Here is a 23,451-nt window from a genome sequence, read left to right as displayed (position 1 = left end):
TGAGAACATAATTGACTTACATTAGCCTTAACTCACTGAGGCTGGTCATAAAGACCGCGCAACCGCGCAGGGCGATCTGCTCGCTGGTTCGCTGGAGCATATTGGCTGGGCGGCCGACCGGGACATCTCCTGGTCGGTCCTGATAGCCATATATATATATATATATATATATATATATATATATATATATATATATATATATATATATATATATATATATATATATTCAACTCTGAGCGCTCTGAGCGCCGCGACAAAAAAAGTTAAGTCCGACAGCTTTTTTCCGAGCTCCATAGGATCTGAATGGAAAGTAGACATTTCATAGAATACATTCTCTTTATATATGCAAAGGGGCCGTGTCCACCGTCTACTTTCTATTCAGATCCTATGGAGCTCGGAAAAAAGCTGACCAAATTATTCAGAATACCATATTTGTCTGCCACTTTATATAGCTTTTATTATTCTTATTTATTTGATTTATCTTTTATTATTTTGTTTATTACTATTTTTTCCTCTTTTTCATATTTAGTTCATTCGTGTATTGGGATTTGGAAATGTCTGATTGCTTCTACACTTTGTACCTACTATTAGACTTTGTTTATTGTTGAACATAAATAAAGACTAAAAACAAGTTAAAGCAGATATCAGTGGAATGTTTTTGTTAATATAAGTCCTAAATAGTCCTATTTTCCGTCAGCAATCACTTACATGAAGTATTTCAGCCTAAACACGAGTCTCTCCGTCACTCTGCTCTGCTGTAACCCGAGGAGAAAATTTTCCTTGTGGGATACAAGTGTTATCCAATGAGGAGAGAGAACGGCATGAAGGGCTGTGTGTGCAGCCAAGGGATGCGCGTGAATGTGGTGACGTAGCACGAGGACCAATTGATGCCTGACAAGGGCGGGGGCTGCTAACTCATGGTGCGTTCAAAGAAACTCGTACTTTGTGTTTTTCCTTCCTGTGAAGTCATACCAGTTCGATCTGGTACGAGTTCACGGGTCGGAAGTTACGAGTGGCCGTTATAGGGAACTTTCACAGACAACAGGATGGTAAAAACACGAGCTACGGGTTACCTGGAACGCTACCAAGTCGTAGTTGTGACTTGAAGCTGTAACTTACGGTTTCAAAAGCCTGCCTTGAACGCAGCATTAGCCGAAACGGCCGTGAAGCTGATATCTGCTTTAAGCAGTGTAAATGAGCCACCATGGCTTATACTCCACTTAGCTTCTCTCTAGGACCGGTCACTGCTGCACTACTACAGGAATCTGAATATAATCAAGCTGTCTTTTAGCCTAGAAATCTAGACGCACCCTAGCGGCAGCAAACACATTTTAATGATATAGTCTGGCTTGTCAGGCTAGCTGTCTTTGACATTATTAAACAAATTACATATAAACAAAAAATAAATAAATTAGACAAGAGGACCTTTTCAACATTTTTATTAATTAATGCAACTTACAGTCAAGCCAAAGAGTGAACTATATTAAGTGATACGTATTCACATTATGTCCTAACAGGGTTTACAGCATATCTTGTGTTCTGTAAGCATAATTGTTAACAAAAATAAGGAAATGTAAAATAGAAATCAAAAGCTTACAACTTTACAACAACAAGAACAAGGAGCTTAGCAGTGGATGTGAACAAATTAAATCAGCAACATGAAGACCCTCACCAGAACAGGAATGACAGCAAATTCAGTTTTGGCATGTCGTGGTTTAAATAAGGGAGGAGAGAGAGAAAAAAAGAGAGAGAGAGAAAGGAGAGAGAGAGAGAGAGAAGAGAGAGAGAAAGAAATAAAAAGAGAGAGAGAATAAACAACTCAAAACTGAGCTCAAAATGACACAAATGAAGGGAGGTTTGAATTCACACGGCTGTGCAAGGCTGCCTTTGCCAAGAGACTTTGGTCACTTTGCTTCTCCATCATGGCTTACAATGAAAAATCACACAAGGTATAAAATGAAAATGGCCAATGAAGGGAAAAAAGCATTGAGAACAATGGAGTGTCCTGGAATTAATTCTAAGCAAGAATGAATGAGTGGATGAGGGATGTATTATATATTTTGTCAAAAATCTACAGATGATTGTCGTTTTTTTCTGAAATGAGCAAGAAAATCAAAGGTTTTGCAGTCGATTACAACTCCAGGACAGCCCCTACATTCATAGGAGGTAGATAACATGGCAATGATGCGACACAAACTTTTAAAAAAAAATGTGTCTGAACAGGAATCAAGCTCTGTCAAGTCTGTCAAAGTGTAGTGCATAATTTGTTCCAACGTTTAAGGCCAAATAGGAACCTCACTAGAACTAAGGCTACTTTAAGACAAAGGTGTGGAGGGTGGGGGGGGTTTGGGACAGGGACACAGTAAACAGATACAGCCCTTTCACGGCAATACCTGAGTCAACAGTCATTTTATACCTCAGGGCCTCACAGGATGCTCAACGCACATCAACTCTTTGTCAACTGAACCCAATATCTTTTTTTTTTGGCTACACAGACATGGAGAATATGCAAAAACAAAAAGACAGAAAAAAAAAACTAAACAAAAAAACGATGTGGCTACAGCTTAGAAATATTCTGATGAGATGCAGATATAAATTGCATAAATGACACATTCTCATTTGGCCACAAGGAACAATGTACTCCTGTGTTACAACAGACTATCAGATTAACTGGATGTGGCATTTGCACAGCCTGTAGTGACCTTCAACCCTCCCAAAGGGGAAAAATTAAAATTTTTATTGGACAATATGAAGTACACTAAAGAAAAAAGTCAATGCAGCATATATCAGGCTTATGAGGTACTTCATGAATATATATAGATATATCAACCTTTTTAGAAAAGCTCTTCAAAGTCATATTATTCCTTATAATTCCTATTGATAGCATAAAATACCTCGTCATTTCTTTTTACTTTCTGCCCGACCTCACGTGGGCTTTTTTTTGTCTTGAGACTGCTTTGAAAGTGCAAAACACAAATACTGATCGTTCTATGCAGCATCTACACGCAAGGTTGCATGATAATTAAGATTTTTTTTTTCCTATGTGGTGCAGCAGATTTTGTAAAACCTCTATGTTTGAAAGGACTCAGAAACCCAAAGTCGGGGCTGATGGAAAGGAGAGATATCCCACAAAAGGCACACATAAATCGACTACAAACACACCGGATGTATTCAGTTTAGACTAAATGACAAGAATTAATTGCCACACAACCTCATATGTACCTTTTGTTGAAGTTTACAATGGCTCGATACAATGTAAAGTCTGTTCAAATGTGTGTATTCCCTTTGTAAATTGTCGCATGCAAAACCATATCTTAAACCCTTAAACGAAAAACGGCATCGAGTCTGGCTAATCATAGGAAAAGCGGAAATGAACTGAGTAAGAGACAGGGACATCCACCCTGATTTTATTGCAGTACTGGGATAACAACACGGCAGAGAAATGTAGGCATTTGATCTCATGGAGTGGCTCTATCCAGTATGAAACCCTAATATTTCCACATTCTGGTAAAACAGAAACAGAAAAGCTGGTTCTATATGTTTATCTACCCATTTGCTTGAGTATTGTCCTACTAACTCTTAAAGTCTACGATGGTTGTTGAGAGTTGCCTTGACCTTTGTAAAGAGTATAGACTGGTGTATAAAAGAACAAGTGATTGCCAGTAATCCACAACTCACCCTCTGACATTATTGCTGTACATACATCTTTCCAAAAACACCTGCACTGCCACTACAGACATTTTTCAATACCATCAAAACTTTGCTGGAATACGAACACACACTCATAGTGGATGGTAATTACGACGGCACATTTGTCAATATATGGTCCGGTCATGACCACAGTTTATTATTAATTACCACAAGAATGAGTCCTAGATTGCGCTGGGCTATTTTTGTTGCCATCTTTGGAAAAATGAAGGACTTACAGAAAACAATGAGACTCCCAATTACAAAAATTTGGTCCCCTATAAAGTGTAACCAACTAAAGCAACCAACCAGTCATACATGATTACTTGGTTTTCCATTTATTAAGGTTCAAGAAAAGAACAGTGCTCTCACGTGATATTGGCTCGTGTTGGTTTGGTCACTACAATTTTTGATTTTGTTACCATTATTATAAATTAGGGCTAATATTAGCTAGCACCTGTCACTGTTCTGAGGTAGTTTTTTCCAAGTTGGTAAATAAAAAGCCAAGTTATTCAGAAGACTAGAAATGCTTTGAAAAAATACAAAAATACCCACCAGTCTTGCATGATTAGATGCGTGTAGATCAACTGGATGCCACTGGTTTGGTGAAGCTCAGTAACAGTTACCTTCTGTTGAAGCCATATTTACTATGGCCCCATGTAAAACCCCAAATGTCCACCGGATGCAGCTGCGTCACATTCTAGCTGGTTCGGAGGCTGTTTCCCAGCTCCACCAGCAGTTTAGAGCGTTGAGTAATTAAATGAGTCACATTCAGCCACAGAGTTTCAATATGCAAAACAAGAGTCCATAGCCGGGCTTGGGACTCTGTGAAACTGTGCCAACATCAACATGCTAACATGCTTATTACGACAAAGCTAACATGCTGATATTTAGTGGGTGGACTTTTACCATGTTCACCTACTTAGTGTGTTAGCATGCTAGCATTTGATATTCATCACTGTAAGTACATCTGAGGTGGATAGGAATGTTAGTACTTTGGCGAGCATTTGGTCGTAAACCAAACTGTTGGGCAAATTAAAATTTGATTTGATGGTGGCACAAGGTGGAAAGTAAAAGAATTGTTAAATGGATATTTATCGTCTGGACCTGGATTTTTGTACCATATCACTGAATGAGTAAAAACTTTGATCTGCTGGTGCCGGTAGAGGAGTAGTCAGGGGATCAACTAAACTGGTTATGATTCATCCTCCTGGGATCCTGAACAAACTTCCACAGCGATCCATACAATAGTCATTCAAATGCTGAAGTCAGGACCAAAGTCAAAACAACAAGGTGGCTGCTGAGGGACTGCCTGAAGAAAACAACAAGACACTAAAGAACCAAAACACAAAGTAGCCGCATGTGGTGGACATGAGAGATGATGGCTCTTTCCTCAGGTTTGTATTCAAATGTGTACTCGATGATTCAGACTTGTAGTTAAAAACAACGACAATATAGCCAAACTTATATTGTCACATGGCTGCAGGTAACTGCGGACATTGGCATGACAGAGACTCACTTTCTTGGACAAAGTGATGCTTCAGAAAGGTTCATCTATGAATAGGAACAGGACCCATATGCCTGCTGAAGCCAACAGAGTGCCATGTAAACCAGAAGCTGTCATTTATAAAACTGGGAGAGAAAAAACCACACAGCTGTGTAATAATACAATCACTGAAAGTAAGGAACAGAAGCAACACTCAAACAACCTTAGCCTCATTGCTTCCAAGTGGCACTGCACCAGTGAGTTAGTGAGTCAAACTCATGGGAGGATTTTACAGAACAACTCTGCTAGGACAGAAAGATCAGACCGAGGGTTTAAGCAGAGGACAAAAATCTAACGGCAAACAACGTCACACACCAAAGCAACCATCATATATACACACACAGCTCTTATGTTACAGCACAGCTCACAAGCATGACCAGAACTGAAAAAATGACTACTCTTTGCAACCAGTGTGAAAAAAAAAATCATGTCTCCTCGAACTACAGTAGCCAACACCCAGAGAAAGACAACTGTAGACTCATTTATCTGATGCTAATCAGTGAAAGGATTAATGATATCAGCTGTGATGTGGGCAAATATCTATGTCAATGAAATATTAAAGTAGGAAACATAATACTTTCTGCAACTGTTAAAGCCTATAAATAAGAGGAAAAAAACAAACACCTAAAATGAGAAGAAAAGGCTGTACACATGAAGCAAACATGAGTATAAATGTACTGGATGGATAGCCTATACAACTTTACAAACCACGCAGGCTCTAAGTACATTCATTGTTATTATTTGGAGCTAGGAAAATAGGTTTGACTCTACAAGAGGTTCCTTTATGTAGCAATAGTTTCTCTACAAGAGACGGATGAGAAGCAGAGAGGAGAGACATTACTGTACAGAGAGTAATGGTTTGGAATAAGCTAAAGGGTGTTGCTTCTATTGAAATCTTTTTTTTTTTTTATTATTCCAAGACCATTAAAAAGCCACTACCTTTTCAACCCTAAATTTTAAACATCTATAATAGAAGAAAATCTGCTATCTTCAAAATAAAATTAACTTAGCTTATGATATGTTATTTAATTGTACACATCAGCTATTTCTAGAACCTGCTTTGTCTCAGTTTTGTTCACTCCACAAAAGATGATGGAGAACTGCCAAACTCAAGCGAATGTGTGAATTTAATTAACAAATCTAAAATTGTATTAATATTATGGTTTCCACTGCAGGCGTTTTGAAAGCCTTACTAAGCACCTTGAGCACGATTTCTACCGAGAGAGCAGTGCCACAATCATCTAGGCTGGTGTATTTGTGTCATACACATTCTTGTTTTAGCTCAATATAATCAAGCAGATTTCTGTTAAAAAGGGAAAAAAAGCCTCTTCTGAATTTGGATATGCATTGTATACAGTGTGGTGGTGTCACAACGAGGCCTTATTTTCAGTATGATCAGTTTGCAGTCTTGAACGGGGACTGTGACCATGTAAAACCTTCCGCACTTTGGCATCACGTCTGCAACGAGCAGTGCGATAAACAGAAATCTTATTATCCACAGCTATTCGGCTCTTCAGCTCCAGTCGGTTGGTTTATAAAGCACCTTTCTCCCACATCACTATGCAAAGGCAACCCACCCACGCAACTACAAGTTTCACTCTTTCATTAACATTTAAGGGCATCGGGAGAGTTTTTTTTTGTTGTGAAAGACGACATGCTGAATGCTGGTTGGCTAGACAAGTGCGCACACTGAGGCTCAGAGGCCTGTTGACTGTGTGTCTTTTATTTTGAAAAGCCACCAATGCCGACAGCTCCTTTCTAAAAACAAAAGGAGAGAGAGAGAGAAAAAGAAGAGGCTGCCATTCTGCCACCCGATAAATACTCTTAATGCTGCAACAGCTACAAAGTCCATTCATGTTTAGTGCAAAAACAACATCATCAAATGTTTGAGTTACATCTCCAAGAAAAGCAATGCCATTCTGATCTGGTATTTTAAGGTGCTGGTATAGGTAATGTAAAACACAAAGAAGCAGTGACAACAAGTACAAACACATCTCCTAAAATGACACCTTGATGTTTGGAATTTTAGTGAGTTGCTCCTTTAGGACACCTGTCAAAAGGCAGTCAAATGTTCCTGATCTTGTTGCTCATTTAAACTTTTTCACTTTAAATATAATATAGCGAGCGTCTTTTGGAGAACAAGAAACCGCCAACTAAAACGCTAAATACCCAGGCATCCCTTTGAGAGACAGTCTGAAGACTGGACATTCAAAGAAGTGAACGATGCGGAGACAAGCACATTTACATTTTCTAGTACGGAGCCAACGACAGGCTTTACCTGACACGTATGAGTAATATGTTCTGATCCAGTCACACTTGTTTAAATTACAGAGATATACAGAGACAATTAATGTTCTGTGGTGAAAGTTACCTGATCAGATTTACTTTGCTGTGCCATACGTTTTACAAACATCTGTTGACATCGATTTCACTTATCTTTCAAGCTGATCCTAAGACGGGGGCTGTTTTCTAGTTTGTTTCAGCTTTCAAGCAACTTGTATTAACAGTCTGACTGACAGCACCACTGGGATACAATTAGACCAGATGTGGGCTTTGCATTTGCCAACATACGTTGCACAGGTGGGGACAAAAAAAAAAAAAAAAAAAAATCAAGGTGTCGAGCGAAAGTTCATTGGTGCATAGAATTAAAGGAAAGAAAACAGGGAAAGCTGTGTGTGTGAATACAAACACACTTCAAGAATTTGGTCGTACAGCTCAACACTCAAAACTCCTATTAGGAAAAAAAACAAAAAACGAAACTAAAAACACATTCTCTCTTATCAGTCTGAGTAAAACTATGGGAAAAAAATCACTACACAACTACATAAACTAAGAAAAGCGCGTTCACCATCATGCACACCAAGCGTTTAGAACCTCTACTGTCAATGCAAGACTCAAACAATGCCAATTAAACAGATAGCAGGGGTAATTATACAGAAATGGCCAGCAGTGTGATGTTACCATAACACTTAAACAGGTAACAAGAGGTAGAACACACGGCCATTTCCATACAATTACACCAGTGTCACACAATATGGCCGAGCCTCCTGCTTCGATTGAGGAACACACATCTATAGAAGTCATACCAACGTTCTGCTATCAAAAGTGCATCCAAATTTACATGTTGTGAGACCAGCACCGATAAGAACAATATTGACATCATAACAGTAAATATCAAGTACGTGATTTTCAGAATGCCCCACAAACACAGTCAGTCGGATTTTCTAGTTGCTTTTACAGGTAACGAGTTGAAAGGGTTAACACAGAGAGGTCGTCAGAGGGAGAGAAAAGATCCTCAAACTGATGAAGCGTCTTTTCACATACGAGTAAAAAGCTTTGCGGACCAATCCAGTGAGGATTTAAGGTGGTTTACAGTGACAACATCTAGCACCTAGAATCAAGATGTTGATGTTTGTGCTTCCATGTTTTGTAAAAGTTTGTAATCTTGTTTGGCTAAGAAAGATTGTGTGTTACAAAGGATACACCCAATTTTATAGGCTATAAAATCTACAATGTTACAAATGACCACATAAATACTTCATCCCAGTAGAAAGGCATGAAGATGCTGATAAGCACTAAGAAACGCTACTAAATGCAACATGCTAAAAAACAACAATAACAAAAAAAAAAAGCCCTGATTATCTACCTCTATAAATGACCCAAATACATGTGAGACACCCCGCTGTTAAATCTCTTGGCTAAAAATGATGCATAGTTAGAAAATATAGACTACTCGCCTCCAATCAAGACTATGAACATTCGCCAGCTTAACTGAGCAGTAAAACTTAGGTGGGATGTTAGGAAATGTCTAGAATTATTAGTAAGACTGTAACAGTCTTAGAAGGCAAGAGAATATCTGCATTTAAAATCTGTATACAAATAGACAGTGTTAATTTAGACTACACGTGGGCCGGTCATTTAAAAAAAATTCTTTACAATATTTTCAGCAGCCTCCACTGAAAGCTTATTCAAAATATACCTTATTACCAACATTACTATATATAGTAGAAAGACTCACAAAAAGTCATTTGCATAAAACCCAAGCTGTTGTGCGACGACTGCTCCCAGTTCATGGAGCAAACACTATAATTCAAGAGGTTTTTCTTTTTCTTTTTTTTTTGTTTTAAGGGAATTTCAAATCAGTTCGACTCTAAAATGTTGCAGCTTTCACTCCAATGTACCGAATGCCTGAATATCGAGACACCACACAAATATCGCTCTGACAAAAGACACTGCAGAAAATACTATTCTGCTGCTATATACATTTAAAAAATAGAAGTAGGGTTAATATGAATAGAGGGAGAAATTAACAATTGTGGCAAATGCCTAAATGTCTAAAACATGAGTCAGCTACATGCATATTCTTACAAAAAATGATGATTGAAATTAAAATAGACTTAAAAAACAGAAGGGAACAAGGGTGAATTTTTATCAAGTTCCCTTCTATGTTGAAATCATGTGTTTTTCATCAACACGGCTCAGAGTACATTAAAAAGGAGTCCTTGTTGGGAACCAGTCCCAATATGCTATTTGTCTGCAGGGGGATTAGGTGACTGGTGCATCTTTGTCAGTTCAGAGTAACAAGTGAGGCAGAGGAGAGTAAAATCGCTGTTCTTTTAAATCGGAACAATAAAAAGCCCACCCTCCCATCTATAATAAACTGTTGGTTCAAGGGTTGATAACAGATCTGACGCAAAGGATCCTTTAGTAAGCCGTCACCAGATTTGGCATAAAATGATCACCAATGTAAATCAAGGACAAATACTGAAAACCCAGCAGATGTGGGCCAAATAATTCATAGTTTTACATAGAAATGACGACAGAGAGGTGGTCTCGAATGGCACTTTTTCATCACATAGTGCCCTATGTGAAAATCAAACACAAGCCCCAATGTAGTAAGTACTTCTGTCCTGGTTTAAAGTACCCGTTCTGGTCAGTGCACTTTGCTTTGATTGGCTGATAAATAATGTTTGTCAGAGGAGCAAATCATTAGGCATATAAACAGTTAATGGGCCCCTCGTATTTTTTGATGTCTCATTCTCCCTTCAAGCACCAAGACCATAAGAAATAATAAAATCAGGAGAAGGAGGGTGAACAGCCTTGTTCTAAATCATTAACCACCCCAATGTAAAATGTTACTGCCCACTAGTTTAAAAATGGTAGATTCCATCTATCAGTGTACAAACTTTTCCTTTCCCTCTCAGACTTTGCAACATGTTTCCCTACAACAAATACAAACACACACAAATACACAACATGTAAATAAAACCTCTTCTAGCACAATCCCCGTGATAGAGGGACTGTTTTGCATCTTAGTCTAATAGCTTGCTTGGTTTGGGGTGCGTTAGGGGCTGAAGTACAATTGTAGACTTGTGGGTAACTGACAGGTTTGTTAAGTAGGGAGATCACGATGTGAAACCACTGTGACGCCATCTACCGCTGAAGAGCGAGACAGCAGGGGGTAGTGTGTTCCATCAGAGGGTCTCACCCACGCCAACCTGGGGTTGTGTGCTCTCAGGCAAAGTACATGGTACGCAGCGTGTCCTGGTGGATCTGGACAGCCTTGGCCAAGGCCTGGTGGTCACGCCCATTGCTCTGGCCCGATGTATGACTTCCTTCAGCACTGAAATCACAACAAATTTATTTATTCCATCACTGAAAACTGTTCAATAACATTTCACAAGGTTCAATTTATCGGATGACGTGTACACGAGGTCGTGGAGACGGCGAATGGCTTCAGGTCCTTACCTGTCATGCTCTTTGTCCACCAAGTGATAGCGAGCCCGGAAAGCCACCAAGTGGGCGTAGTAAGCTGGTGCTGGGATGGAAACTGACCGGGTGCAGCGCACGTAGGTGTGGCACAGCTGGTATGTGAGAACCTGCAATTCATCTGAAGTGAAGTGGTTGTCGTCCCAGAGCACGTGGTAGTGAGACGGCCTGCTGGTGCCCTGCGAGGAGAGAAGAGGAATGACAAGTGTTACTCGAGTGCTCACTGTGCCTGCAAAGCGCTTCATGTGGCCTGTTTAACTTGCTGGTTGAGTTACAGCTGATGCCGTCTGCGGTTATTACCTGAATTCCAGCGTGACTGCAAAGGTAGAAGTCAAATTCTGATGGGTGAGTGATCTTGGTGTCCACTGTGGTACCTGCGGGGATGTTGCCGCTCTTCCCGACCTACAGAAAGTTCCACATATATAAATAAATAATAGAGCAACACATGCAGGAGCTGGTCTGGTGTTAATGTGCGAGTATAGCTTTTAGTGCATGCACTCCCTCTCATTTTACACTTAAGTTGGTTTATAAAACAAAATTCAAATTCACATCAATAATGCAGTACAGACCCTCTCATTTCTGTCCATGCAGAACAGTCTTGTGTGGTGTCTCTTCTGTACGACAACGAAGGTGATACCAGGCTGGTAGTCCTTCTCTAGTTTGATGCAGGCCTCACGGATCGCCAGCAGCTCGTGCTGAAGAACCTGCTCACATTCGAGTCAAACAATGTTTCTCATTAGAAGCTGAAGGAATGCAGAGAAATTAAATGAAACAAATATGTACATCTTGAAAATAACTTGTCAGATTTTTACCTGGTTGAACTGGCCCTCTGAGATGCCATCACGGTAGTAGATGATCCTTGTGGGCTTGAAGCGGGTGGACTTGTAGAACTGGATGAGGAGCTCTCTCACCATGGTGGCCAAGTCCTGGATGATGTCTTGACGGTGCTGCTGCACCCGGACTGTGGCACAGTATCTGCTGGGGTGAGCATCCATGCTACCAACAACCTGCAGAGGAAAATCAAATATCATTTGTTTGATAAATGGAAGGAGTCACTCAGGGACTTCATGTACACGGACCATGTTCTCTTGATGACATCTTACTCCCAGTTATGCTCCATGTCCTGTGATTATGAGGTTGTTATGGCCAATGTGTTAAAGTTAAGGCAAAGTAGCAGAAACGCACGTACATCCATAGACAACACTGTGTGCAGGTGCAGAGCCAAAAAACAAGACTGAAAAAAGTGAAGAAAAGCTTGCACACTGCAAGGGCTCCTATAAATATAATTTAATAGTCCTCAGGTCATGACCAGGTCATGACCCGAGGAAGAGCAATAGCTCGAAACGTTGTCACTATTAGGGTCATGACCTGAGGAAGAGCAATAGCTCGAAACGTTGTCACTATTAAATTATATTTATAGGAGCCCTTGCAGTGTGCAAGCTTTTCTTCACTTTTTTCAATGTGTTAAAGTTACCAACTCTCAATTCAAGATGACTGTGTAGAGGTCATGTTAACTGTGGCCACCTGTCAAATATTCAGGGGCTGAACTCTCAGTGTCCTTTAGCTCTCCATTAACAGGTCAGGAACTTATGGTGCGTTCCAGGCAGGCTTTTTAACCCGTAAGTCACGACTTCAAGCCACCAGTTACGAGTTTGTAGCGTTCCAGGCAAGTTACAAGTTACAAACTGGGAACTGGGAGTAGATCGATCTAGTACGAGTTCACAGGTGGGAAGTTACGAGTTTGACTGTACGTTCTAACGGGTAACCATAGGAACAGGTCGGAAAAACACGAGTTACGGGTTGCCTGGAACGCACCATTAGCCTGTACCTTCCTAGGCTGCACAATTCAAAAAATGCAAACTGTGGTTACAGGTCATACAGTACCCATGTAACGCTATATACTTCAAATACATTGATCTGAGGTGTAGTGACTGTTTGAGTAACGGAGCACACCTATGACATGCACATAAAGTCAGTCTAACATTTAATCATTTAAACAGTTTCATCATGAGAATATGGCGCAGCCTCACGCATCCAGCTTGCCCATGTTATATCACAGGATACAAATGTATAGCAAGTTGTTTGTGTGGCATTAAACAGCAAGCGGGAAATGAAAACAAGTAGTTTGCGTTGTTTGAATGGTTTCATTTACTCAAAGGTTGGGTCTGGAGTTTTGTGCCCAAAAATAAACGTTAGACTTAAGACAAATGAAATCCGTCTTAATCGTCACCTATGGGCTTCTAGTCCTGTGTGGTGGTGGCTGTGTCTGCGGTCCTGACAACTGCGGCTGTCAGGGGCAGGAGGCTACACAGTTGAGCCCGAGAGGAGGGGCCCAGTTGAAATGTTTTGTTTTCAAACTGCAACGAACAAAACTCCAGACTCTACCTTTAATTGTGTTGAGCTAGTTGAGTCGCATTCAGAGGAAAAGTTGCAGAGCTGAGCTTGCTTTCATTTCTTTCATTTCATTTCAACAGGCTGACTTTGCCATGCATCTTTGCTAATAAACAATAAAATCACTGAGCATCTACTGGCAACTATGAGGGTGGGATGTTACTGAATATATGATTTGATTTTTCTTCAAATTTATGAATCATTTTTGAATCATAAAGAGGAAATGATTCTCCTGCTGTAAAAGTACCATAGTGCAGATTTTTACTGGAAGCTGTTGCCTGCAGGGACTGATGGGAGCAGCTGAGACTCAACCATACAGATAAAGTGCAGGCCATTAAACGATACAAAGAGCTGCAGAGAGATCTGTGGTGATTTTCTGTGATTTTGGGACATTGAGTGAACTTACATTATTTGCGCTCACATTACACCACATTAAATTAGTTTGTTCATCTTGTGTTGTGTGCTGAGATGCTACTTACAGCAGCAATGGAAGGCTTTTTTCCATCTCCTGCAGGCGGATGAGTCACATCTGCGCCAAGGAAGATCACTGGCTGCTGGAACACCATTGGCCTGGAACAAATGCGCAGTACAGACAGAGATTAGACACACACAAAAAAAAACATTCCTGACATTTTTGGTAATAAATTAACAAAAACATGTTATTGTTGTTCTGCTTTTGTATTGAGGGCCGCCTCCCGTCTGTTTGCTGTTGAGATTTCAATCAGGCTGTAGAAGTTATTCCACTGACCTGCCCTGTGGGAGGAGGATATTATTGACACCGCCCAGCTTCACGTTGATCTTCAGACAGAGGTTGGACAGAGTCTGAGGTGTGGTCTTCTGAACGTTCTTCACCTGTACACACTGCGTGGCCATGCCAAGCACCGTGTCCCCAACACGTTTCACCTCAGCTACAACACACATCAGGAAAACATGGAGATATCAGTTAGTGAAACACACCAATCACAGCAATTAAGGACCATGAATGTATGATTTAAGACCATTGTTGTTTCAGTGACAGAGTTGAGAAGCCAATGGGAGAGTCACAAAGAAATTCATCTTTATCTGGTCCTTATTTCCCTATGGTTATTTCCTAAAATAGAGGCAGCGACTGAAGCAGCCACCATCTTACAGTTGTTCCCTACTGTACTACACAACAGTTGTTCCCTAGAACAACTGTAAGAGCTACAAATACGACACTCTATTCAGTACAATACAAATCCTTGTTCATTTGGGAAAGTGTTTAAGACATGAACAACTTGAGTTTTTTTTGTCAATTAGTATTACACTTCTGTTTAAAGTGGTTGAACAACAACACTAGTTGTGTCTTCTTGGTAGTATTATTCTGTCAAATTATATTTATATTCAGGTTTTACACACACAAGGTTCATGTGAAGTATATCTTGTTTCAAACAGAAAACATGTATCTCTGCTGGAAAAACGTTAAAGAATGAGCAGGAACATTTACATTGATAAGTTGGCTATGGTCCATTACTTTGTACTTTATTTTCATAGTTGTCAGTCTGAATTTAATCTCATTAAAAGTGCCTTGGCTTTTAAAACGAATGTCCTTGACATCCCTAATTTCTGGAGAAAGAAAACACAGCATATTCAAGAACAACAAAATGTGCGTGGATCCCTCACCATATACAGGTGTCTTTCCTGGTAGGATGACCACCACCAGCTGGAGGCCCTGGTAGGTGTACTTGAGGTGCCTGAACATGGGCTCCACGCTGTCTGCTCCCTGGGCGTACTTACAGAAGCAAGGCTGACCTTGGATGGGCATTCCTGCATCCCTAGAGATCTTCCTCAGTTGATCTGTGAATGCTCTGAAATGGATGGGGAAGAGGTTTTAACCCACAGTTCAGAAAGTTTAAGAAGTTCAGTTTCTCTTCATTTACATCTGAACTATCAGATGTAACACGAGTCTCGTTTAAACTGAAGTTATGGAGCCACATCAGAGCAAAAATGAAGAGGAGGTCAAGGATTCAAAACACATAATCCCTTACTGCCTGCAAAAGCCATACGCACCATGTCTCAAGGGTTCAAACTCTTCTGATTTAATTCCTCTTTAACTAAATACTACATGTGGCATGCAACATGTCTGAGCTTGTAATATACTCTGCATACAGTTGAGTACATAATTTCAAATAAAGGTCCCTGTGTGCTCAAATTAGAGCCGGTACACTTGGTCTTCATATCGAGACAGGCAGATATGTAAGCATAGCGGAAGAGGATAGAATTTGTACTTAAGATGTGGAGAACAAAATGCATTTTGTGTTACACTGTCCATTCTATGACTCTGTCAGACAAAGACTGTTTATTAAGGTAGACCCAAAAACTGAATTTGTGTGGTTGGACGATGTCTAGAAGCTAAAGCGTCTTTTTCGGTTTGATATTGATATTGATATTGATACATACTGTATGTACAATCTCTGTATGTCACTTACTTGAGCAGGAGTTCAGTGCATTGTCTCTGTGGTGCAAAGCAGGCGATGGCCCACACTTTGATCTCGATGCCAGTGTGAAACTGCTTGTTCCTCATGTCCCACACTCCTTGGATTGGCGTGGCTATTGCTTTGTTCTGAAAATCATAACAGCAACCTTATGAGTGTTGATCACTGTGCAAAATGTGAAGTTGCAGCTATGTACTGGACAAATATATATATTGAATCAAAGATGCCAGCAACACATGTTAGCTGACAATGAACATACCCTGCCTCCATACAGAATTGAAGGTGCCTGCAGGACACGGCCGTTCACTTCCGTCATCTCGTCTCTCACCATCACCCCAAATTCACGAACGTAAGGATCAGTGTTGAAGTTGGCACTTCTCATCTAAGAGAGACAAAAACATGAGTTGAAAACCTTCAAACTGTACAAACATTTGAGCTAAAATGTTTCTTTTTTTTTTTTTTTTTACATATTTGCATTTGCATGTACATATTTATAACAAAAAACAATCATCTAAAACAACACCAGTGTTTGAATTTAGAAGCAGTGTAAACAGTATAAACTGAGAACAATGACAGGACAGGAGGGCAGGTCAGTTTTCACTAGCATCGTGAAACCGCTACTCAAGTAGCTAATTGGCAAACACCACTGAGCCTGTGCTTAGTGTCAAACAGAGATGGGATTTATGGCTCTCTGAGGGGAGCCGGATCTTGGTGAGCCGTTCCTTACGAAGAGCCGTTCAAAAATCTGCCTCATTTGACTGATTTTTATATTTAAGTTTAAGTTTTAAGAAGCCAGCCTGGGGGTAACTCATTTTATCTTGGAAATAATCACTGGGAGGTATGATGGGGTGAGATCTGGAACAAAATAATACAAAATTAGTTAGAGTTTGAATTATCTTGAAATAACCTCATTTGATATGTGTGGACTAGATTTTGGATTCATTGTAAATATTAAGACCGCTGCAGCTGCTCTGCTCTCCGAGGCAAGGGCACGCGCGTGTCTCTGCTTTTTCTTTTTTTACTGGAGCACTCACGTGAAGGCAGCGCGCACAACTCAGGTGGTGTCATGCTACATTTGCATATCTAATAAGCACTGTGGTGTGCAGCTGGTCTGCACTCCTCCCCATGTAACAGGGGAAGTACACTGGGAACAGCCGTGGCGCGATACGCAAGCGGGGCGGAGCGGAGTCTTTTTCCTGCTACACCAGGCACGGACGTGACGCGACCAGGACGTGACAGTTCTATGTAGTTTTAACCTGTTGGAGGACCGCGTAGCCGCACGTTGAGGAAATAAAATAGACCAGCTGTGCAAAACAAGGACTTCAATTGATGTAAAAAAGAAAAAAAGAGTGGTTCCCAGCTCGCATTGTTGTTGTTGTTCCCATTGTTCATGTTAACAAGCCAAGAATCGGTTCATTTGTGAACGTCACAACACTACAAACTAAAGAACTTGGCAGCACACACAGAGACTAGCCTCTAATGTCATTTTTCTTGACTAGAATGATATTGGACCACTGTGTACGTGGCCGTTTCATGGCAGTCACCATGAGCACAGACAACTGGCTGGTGAGAATATCTGTTGGCAGGAGCAGCTGTCATGTGCTTGTGTTACAAAGTTCTCTGGTGTAGACAGTCATGTGCCAGGAGACAACAACAACCGCGTTACAAGCGTCTGTTGTTTCGTTTTTGGACGGTGGTTCCAGCTCTGACCACCGTCCATTTTGACATGGTTTGCTACTGAGCTAAGACTGTCGGACAAACATCACAGAGGAATCCTGGCATGAAGCAGGCCAATGTAAACAAACACTTCCAGTGTTTACTGTGTCATATCGTTGCAGAAGCAGTGTCAAGCTAAGCCGAGGTTTAGACAAGGTTTAAACTTTGAGATCATGGCGGTTTTCAGACACATCTAACATTTGCGTGCAGCTCTGTAAACATTTATCTCATGGTTACTCACCAATTTACTAATTTCATCCTGACGGTCTGGTGCTGACCTGGCTGTAGCACGGATCATAGTGGATGTCTGATTGTCTGTCAGCTTTTTGATGCAGCGCTGTCCTGCCACTATGTTACACACCTGGAGAGGAGACGCAAAACAAAACACGTTTTAAAGAATACAAGCTGGGTCGCTGGGAAACTGATACTGGTAAGCAGACAAATCACAGGTGACTTACCTCCAGAGGTAGGTAGGTGTGCTTCTGCTCCTGTCCCACCTGTAGACATGGGAGGTGTGGGTATCGCAGGATGAGCTTGTACTTGTCTTTGAAGTACTGTGCTACCGTGCATTCAATAGTTTGGCCGTTCTCCTGTTGAAGGGGGAACCTAAAGGAATGGATACAACATCATAAATTGCATTTATTTAAAACTGTACGTCATGGCCGACTACTTCAACAACAGCATAACCCAGAGAGAGAAGAGTATTGTTACGTTTGGTGGCTGGCAGGTCTTCGGGTCACATTGCACACTCTGTACTTCCTCTTCATCTGCCCGCAGTGAGTGATCTCCACCTTCAGACCTGATTATAGGAATCACAAAGATTTCAAAAACATCACACAACCAGAAGAAAAATAATTGTCGATGACCGTGTGATAAATCATAAGGAGAAAGCAGAGAAGCAATAAAGACTTGAGAATCACAATTCATCTCAAAGGAGTTTAAACTAACTGGTTCAATCAAGAGTCTGTTTTAAAACTGTGCCTCAGCTCCCAGTTTTTTTATATAAATACATTTCACCAAGAAAAATCGAATCGATCTCTGTCAACTTGTTGCCACGTGGGCTCCTGGGCTTTACTTACCTTTGATTTCTTTTGTAAATTTCACTCGTTGAGAGTCTGTTAAGGGCTTCTGTTGTTCTTCAATGCTTTTGAAATCCAGGACCTCACACATGAACTCAATCACAGGCTGGGCTTTGTAGAATGCAGTGGCCGAAACTGCAAACAGATCCAAGCACAGAGAGGTGAGCTTCACAGAGAAGACAGACTTATTTTGATGAACCTTTTGCAGAAGAAACATCGAAATTACCATCAATGTTGAGCATCATTTTCCAGAGGGAAGGCCTGACGGACTGGTGGAAACCAAACCACACTTCTCTGCCGCCGCCGAGGGGGTTTGAACATCCCTCAGAGGGAGTAAAGAAAGAGCGGCCCACCGGGGTATACCTGTAACAGAAAACATGAAACCTGATTAACATGCTCAGGGAAACGGAGGCAGTTCAACAAACCAGTCAAATGAAGGACGAGTAAACGTTTAGGATTTGTGGTAGAGGGTGCATCCTTTGTGATGCTAACAATCTCTGCCTTTAGTTGTGGAACCATGTTGTGCTCAGAAAACCACATAAATGAAAAACAGGTTAAACAACACCTTTCTATTGTGCTAGGTTTATTCCTTCTGACCTGATTGCTGTAATCAGGGCAGAAAATGAATGTGGCTTCTTTTTATTGGGATACAACTGGGTTACTCATATTGCATGACACGATTTTCACTTAGTTGAATGGATTTGTATCAGTTGTGACTATACATCTGCACCTCACATGACTGATTTAGAGGAGTGGTCTGCGAAATGTCTACGATATATTGTTTGTGCTAAAACAACTATTTTAATTGTAAATGCAACCTATCGCCCGTGAATATATCAATATACAACAATCAAAGTCTCACCTCATAGAGGGCAAATGTCTCATGACCACATCCAAGGCTTGGATGGTCTCGAAGGGGACGCTGGGTAGCCGACCTGATAGTGCCTCGTGCAGAGCTTGCAGACTAACGCAGGACACCCACTTGATGGATACTTTGAAGCTGCGGTCCTTGCCTTCACCAGGAATGGTCACCTCTAGTTCCACCTGTGAGGTAGAGGGACAAGAAAATAAAAAGGGACTTATTACAGTGACAATGCTGTGATGTTTTCGGTCGAACATTTTTAACTCTTGATTTATGCGTTTGTCTTTGGGTGGAGATTTTATTGTTGCAGGTCGTCCCACATAATACTCACTTTGTCTCTGCCTATGGGCAAGGGCATGGCAGTATAGAGATTCTTCCTCCCATCATACACTGGTTTTCGATCACCGAAGATCTGTGTTTTAAAGTGCTGGACCATGTGCTCCACAATTTCACTGGGAACAAAATAAACAAATAAGTTGCAACAATGACCAGAACACCGCCAACGATCTTTCATTGGGGCTCCAGATCAACTACACGTGTGCATACCGATTGACCCTCCTGGGGCATTTCTCAGGCTTGATATCGATGTCATAATGGTAGACCTCCAGTTTGGGGATTTCCATCTCAAAGAAGTTGGCCTGGAGCTTGATTGTCCTGCCCATGGTGCCAAAGTCTGGCCGTGAAGGTGGCTTGAACACATATTCTGGCACTGGAGAAGATGGGGGTTCTGCAAGGTTGAAAGAAGTTGATGGAGGAAGACAAAATGCATAATAAGTTTCACAGGTTACAGATCAAGAACATTTACATCTAAGTATATTTCTAGACCTGATAAATTAGGGATGTTCACATTTATAAACGGAACAGTTTTTCAGATTTAAAAAAGTACTGCATGTGAACAATTAAGATTTTCTATAATCATAATAATTAGTAAACAAAAATATCATGTGCCAAATCAGGGGGCTGAAAAAAAGATTATCCAACTGTACAATCATTTTACAGGATGTAGATTGTAGTGCTGTTGAACTGTACTGTATATCAAAGAGAGGCGTTTCTGTTATTTAGCCTTCACTCACTGATAACAATGAGGTAGACAAAATAGTAGCTACGCCTATACTATACTGTATGTAGTCAATTCATTACAACAGCACGTAACAGTAAGATGAAAGAACACCTCTAAAACAATTTGCACACAAATGTAATAGACTACATTCGATCTAGCGTTTATGAGTTGAATGGCAAAACTCAAACTGTTACCTCTTGATAAGGTGTATGAGTATATTCTTAAATAGGAACCAGTCTGTTCTCCTTACACCCTGAAGGACTTTGTGGGGTTTCATTTTTTTATATTATACCGGAGAAGTATGTAATAAGCTTTTGTTCAACATGTTGAACCAAGAAGCTCCATATCTGCAACTTCAGATACGAGTCAGACTGACAGAGCACACTCTCCATTCCCTTCAGTGCCTTATCTTTGTGCCGCAGCCTCTGCTTCAACCAAGCACATTAATACCCATAAAACCTAACAATATATAGTGGGGTACCCAGTATATACTATTAGTCTTATTGTTGAATGGGCTTTGGTGTGTGTACATCCACTGCTATTCAGAGCACATTATGTGGTGCATTTAGAGGAAACTGCTCATCTAGAACGACATTACCTTCTTCAGAAACTCACCTCTAGGCCTATGACAAAATCACCCATGTCCCATTCCCTGGATAATTCTATTATTCTGAATTTTCCCAACAAATTTATGCACTTTGAATGAATATATACTTTAAAGCTTGAAGTATGTCTTTACAAAAAACTATTTCACATAATGTTGCCATTTGTCGGGTCCACTCTTTGGACCAGTTCATCAACTTAATAGCCCAAATACGGGAAATGCTTACCAGAGCTTAATGACCCAGAGGAACGGGGTCCCTCAAGCATCTCGGCTGCTACAGAGGACAAAAATGACATGTTATGAATACTCAGAAATCCACTTGATTGCCTGATACATGCTGTACTTCAACATATAAAGTGGTGAAGATGCACATCTGGGTCACTTATTTAAGGACAGAATACTTTTTCCATTTAGTATTTCTCAACAAGTTAAAATTAGAAATTTCTTTGTGGAGTTAGCAGCAAGACACCATACACCATCTTTACTTGTACTTTCCCATGGCAAACTCTTGCTTCATTTCAGCAGGTCTTGCTCTCTTATCACCTCCACAGCGCTGTCCTCCACAATCAAGGGAGACTTTTTCAAAACTCTTATCAATGTGCACACAGAGGCAATGGTGCAAGCTGGCAATCTTAACAGTGCTATAACCACCCTTTCTCCTAGGAATAGGCTAATGCTACATGTCAATTTATATTTCAGCTCTACGAGCAGACGCCTCCCATAACACATAAAACAATCCCTAAAAACAACTACTATATTTGACAGGCACACCATGCAGTGTTGATGGTGTTTACTCTGTTTGATAAAAAGTCAATGATTAACAGGAAACCATATATAAACAGCAGATGCTACAATATCCAACATTATCTGCTTGTCCAATGGGAATCAGCTGTTTACACTGTTACTGTAGCTAAACTCAGCCAAACTTCATCATCTGCATAATCATCTTTAATGTTATGAAGTCAAGTGTTAACACTGTAACGTTACATCGACACTGATTTGAAGGCGTCGGGGAATTTATATCGTAGCCAAAGAAACGATGTCACGTTTCCAAACCTCATTTAAATTGGATACTGCTAGCTTAAACCATAGCTAAGATTGGTGATTAGATTAGATAGCATGGTCGGCCGCTAAATATTGCTGTATCTCTGTAGCTTTGTGTTAAATAAGGATACGCAGCAAAACTAGGGTGCGCGTTTGTTGTCGTGTGGTTTGTTGGGAAAATGTACACCAATCGACCCCGCCTCGTGAAATTACACCGAGGAGCAAAGTAACAACAACTTAGTGAAACGAGGAGGCACCGTGTGAGCTAACGTGGCTAACAGCAGCTCGTTGTTGTTGCACGCTAGCTAAGCTCACCTCCACTACCAAAGCCTCCTCTTAGGACTAGATTTCTTTTTTTGGTCAAACAGATTTGTTGACTTTATCTATAATTAGCTAAAAGGACACATACATGTACCCTGCGTTTCACAACGACTCACTGCGATGTGGAATAAAAATGTTACAACTAGTTAGTTCATCGTTGCTATAGCCGCATCAGTTAGCCGATGCTAACGTTAGCTCGGGCACTTACCTCCAGTAGAGGAATACATTTTGTCGACTTTTTAAGCGTGTGTCGTGGACGTATTGATGATACTCCACTTTATTTTGGCCAAATTCCACCGAAACTCATACGTGGTCGAAAACTATTAGTATATATAAGAGAGAATAAGGGAGCCCAGATCAGAAATAAAGATATTTAGTAAGCCAAGTGGTAAATATTTGGAGTCTCTCATCCTCGGCGCGGCCCCATCCCCCCAACACACAAAACAGGAGCCGAGAAACGATAGCACGACAAAGACCCATGCAGAACGAGAGGGTTCCCGCCCATCTACTTCCGTCTTCGGTCATTTCCTTTAAAGCAACTTAAACCTTCACAAATGGGGTACACTTTCGTTTGATATTTATTCTTTATAAACGTTATGAATATGTCGTTATGTCCAACCAGTGCCACAATTTGAGCGTTTGTGACACCCGATAAGCTTTACACTCTGGTAACAGAAATAAAAATTAAAAATCACGTTTTGTGTTGTATAAAATATTTACACCATAAATATAGTTATCTGGCATATTAAATAGGCATATATAAATCTATAGGACAGAATTCGTATGTCAAAAAGTTGCACACGAGTTTAACTTTGTTATTTCGCTTCAAAATACACCCGTTATATGTCTATGGACGTGAATAAGAGGGGCACTATCTTGCGGTTTGAACTCTTTGGTGACGTCAGACGCACGCTGCGCG

General features: G+C 40.6%; 1 protein-coding gene across 1 annotated transcript; it reads right to left on the bottom strand.

Annotated features, from left to right (window-relative positions):
- Window positions 1–1,493: 1,493 nt before the first annotated feature.
- On the bottom strand, window positions 1,494–22,965 carry ago2 (argonaute RISC catalytic component 2). The gene is made up of 20 exons (XM_083982093.1): window positions 22,741–22,965; window positions 21,394–21,441; window positions 20,050–20,230; window positions 19,835–19,955; window positions 19,504–19,685; window positions 18,868–19,004; window positions 18,642–18,776; window positions 18,274–18,361; window positions 18,021–18,168; window positions 17,804–17,923; window positions 16,106–16,228; window positions 15,841–15,974; window positions 15,035–15,219; window positions 14,142–14,301; window positions 13,873–13,963; window positions 11,815–12,009; window positions 11,572–11,706; window positions 11,303–11,404; window positions 10,982–11,181; window positions 1,494–10,856 (listed from the first exon to the last, which is right to left on the bottom strand). The coding sequence occupies exons 1-20, from the start codon at window positions 22,757–22,759 to the stop codon at window positions 10,748–10,750; spliced, it is 2,613 nt and encodes an 870-aa protein (XP_083838219.1). The 5' UTR covers window positions 22,760–22,965; the 3' UTR covers window positions 1,494–10,747.
- Window positions 22,966–23,451: the final 486 nt, after the last annotated feature.

This window comes from Trachurus trachurus (genome assembly GCF_905171665.1).
Source record: "Trachurus trachurus genome assembly, chromosome: 11".
Lineage (NCBI taxonomy): Eukaryota > Metazoa > Chordata > Actinopteri > Carangiformes > Carangidae > Trachurus > Trachurus trachurus.
The sequence above is the reverse complement of the archived record's forward strand: the minus strand, read 5'-3'. Positions and strand labels throughout refer to the sequence as shown.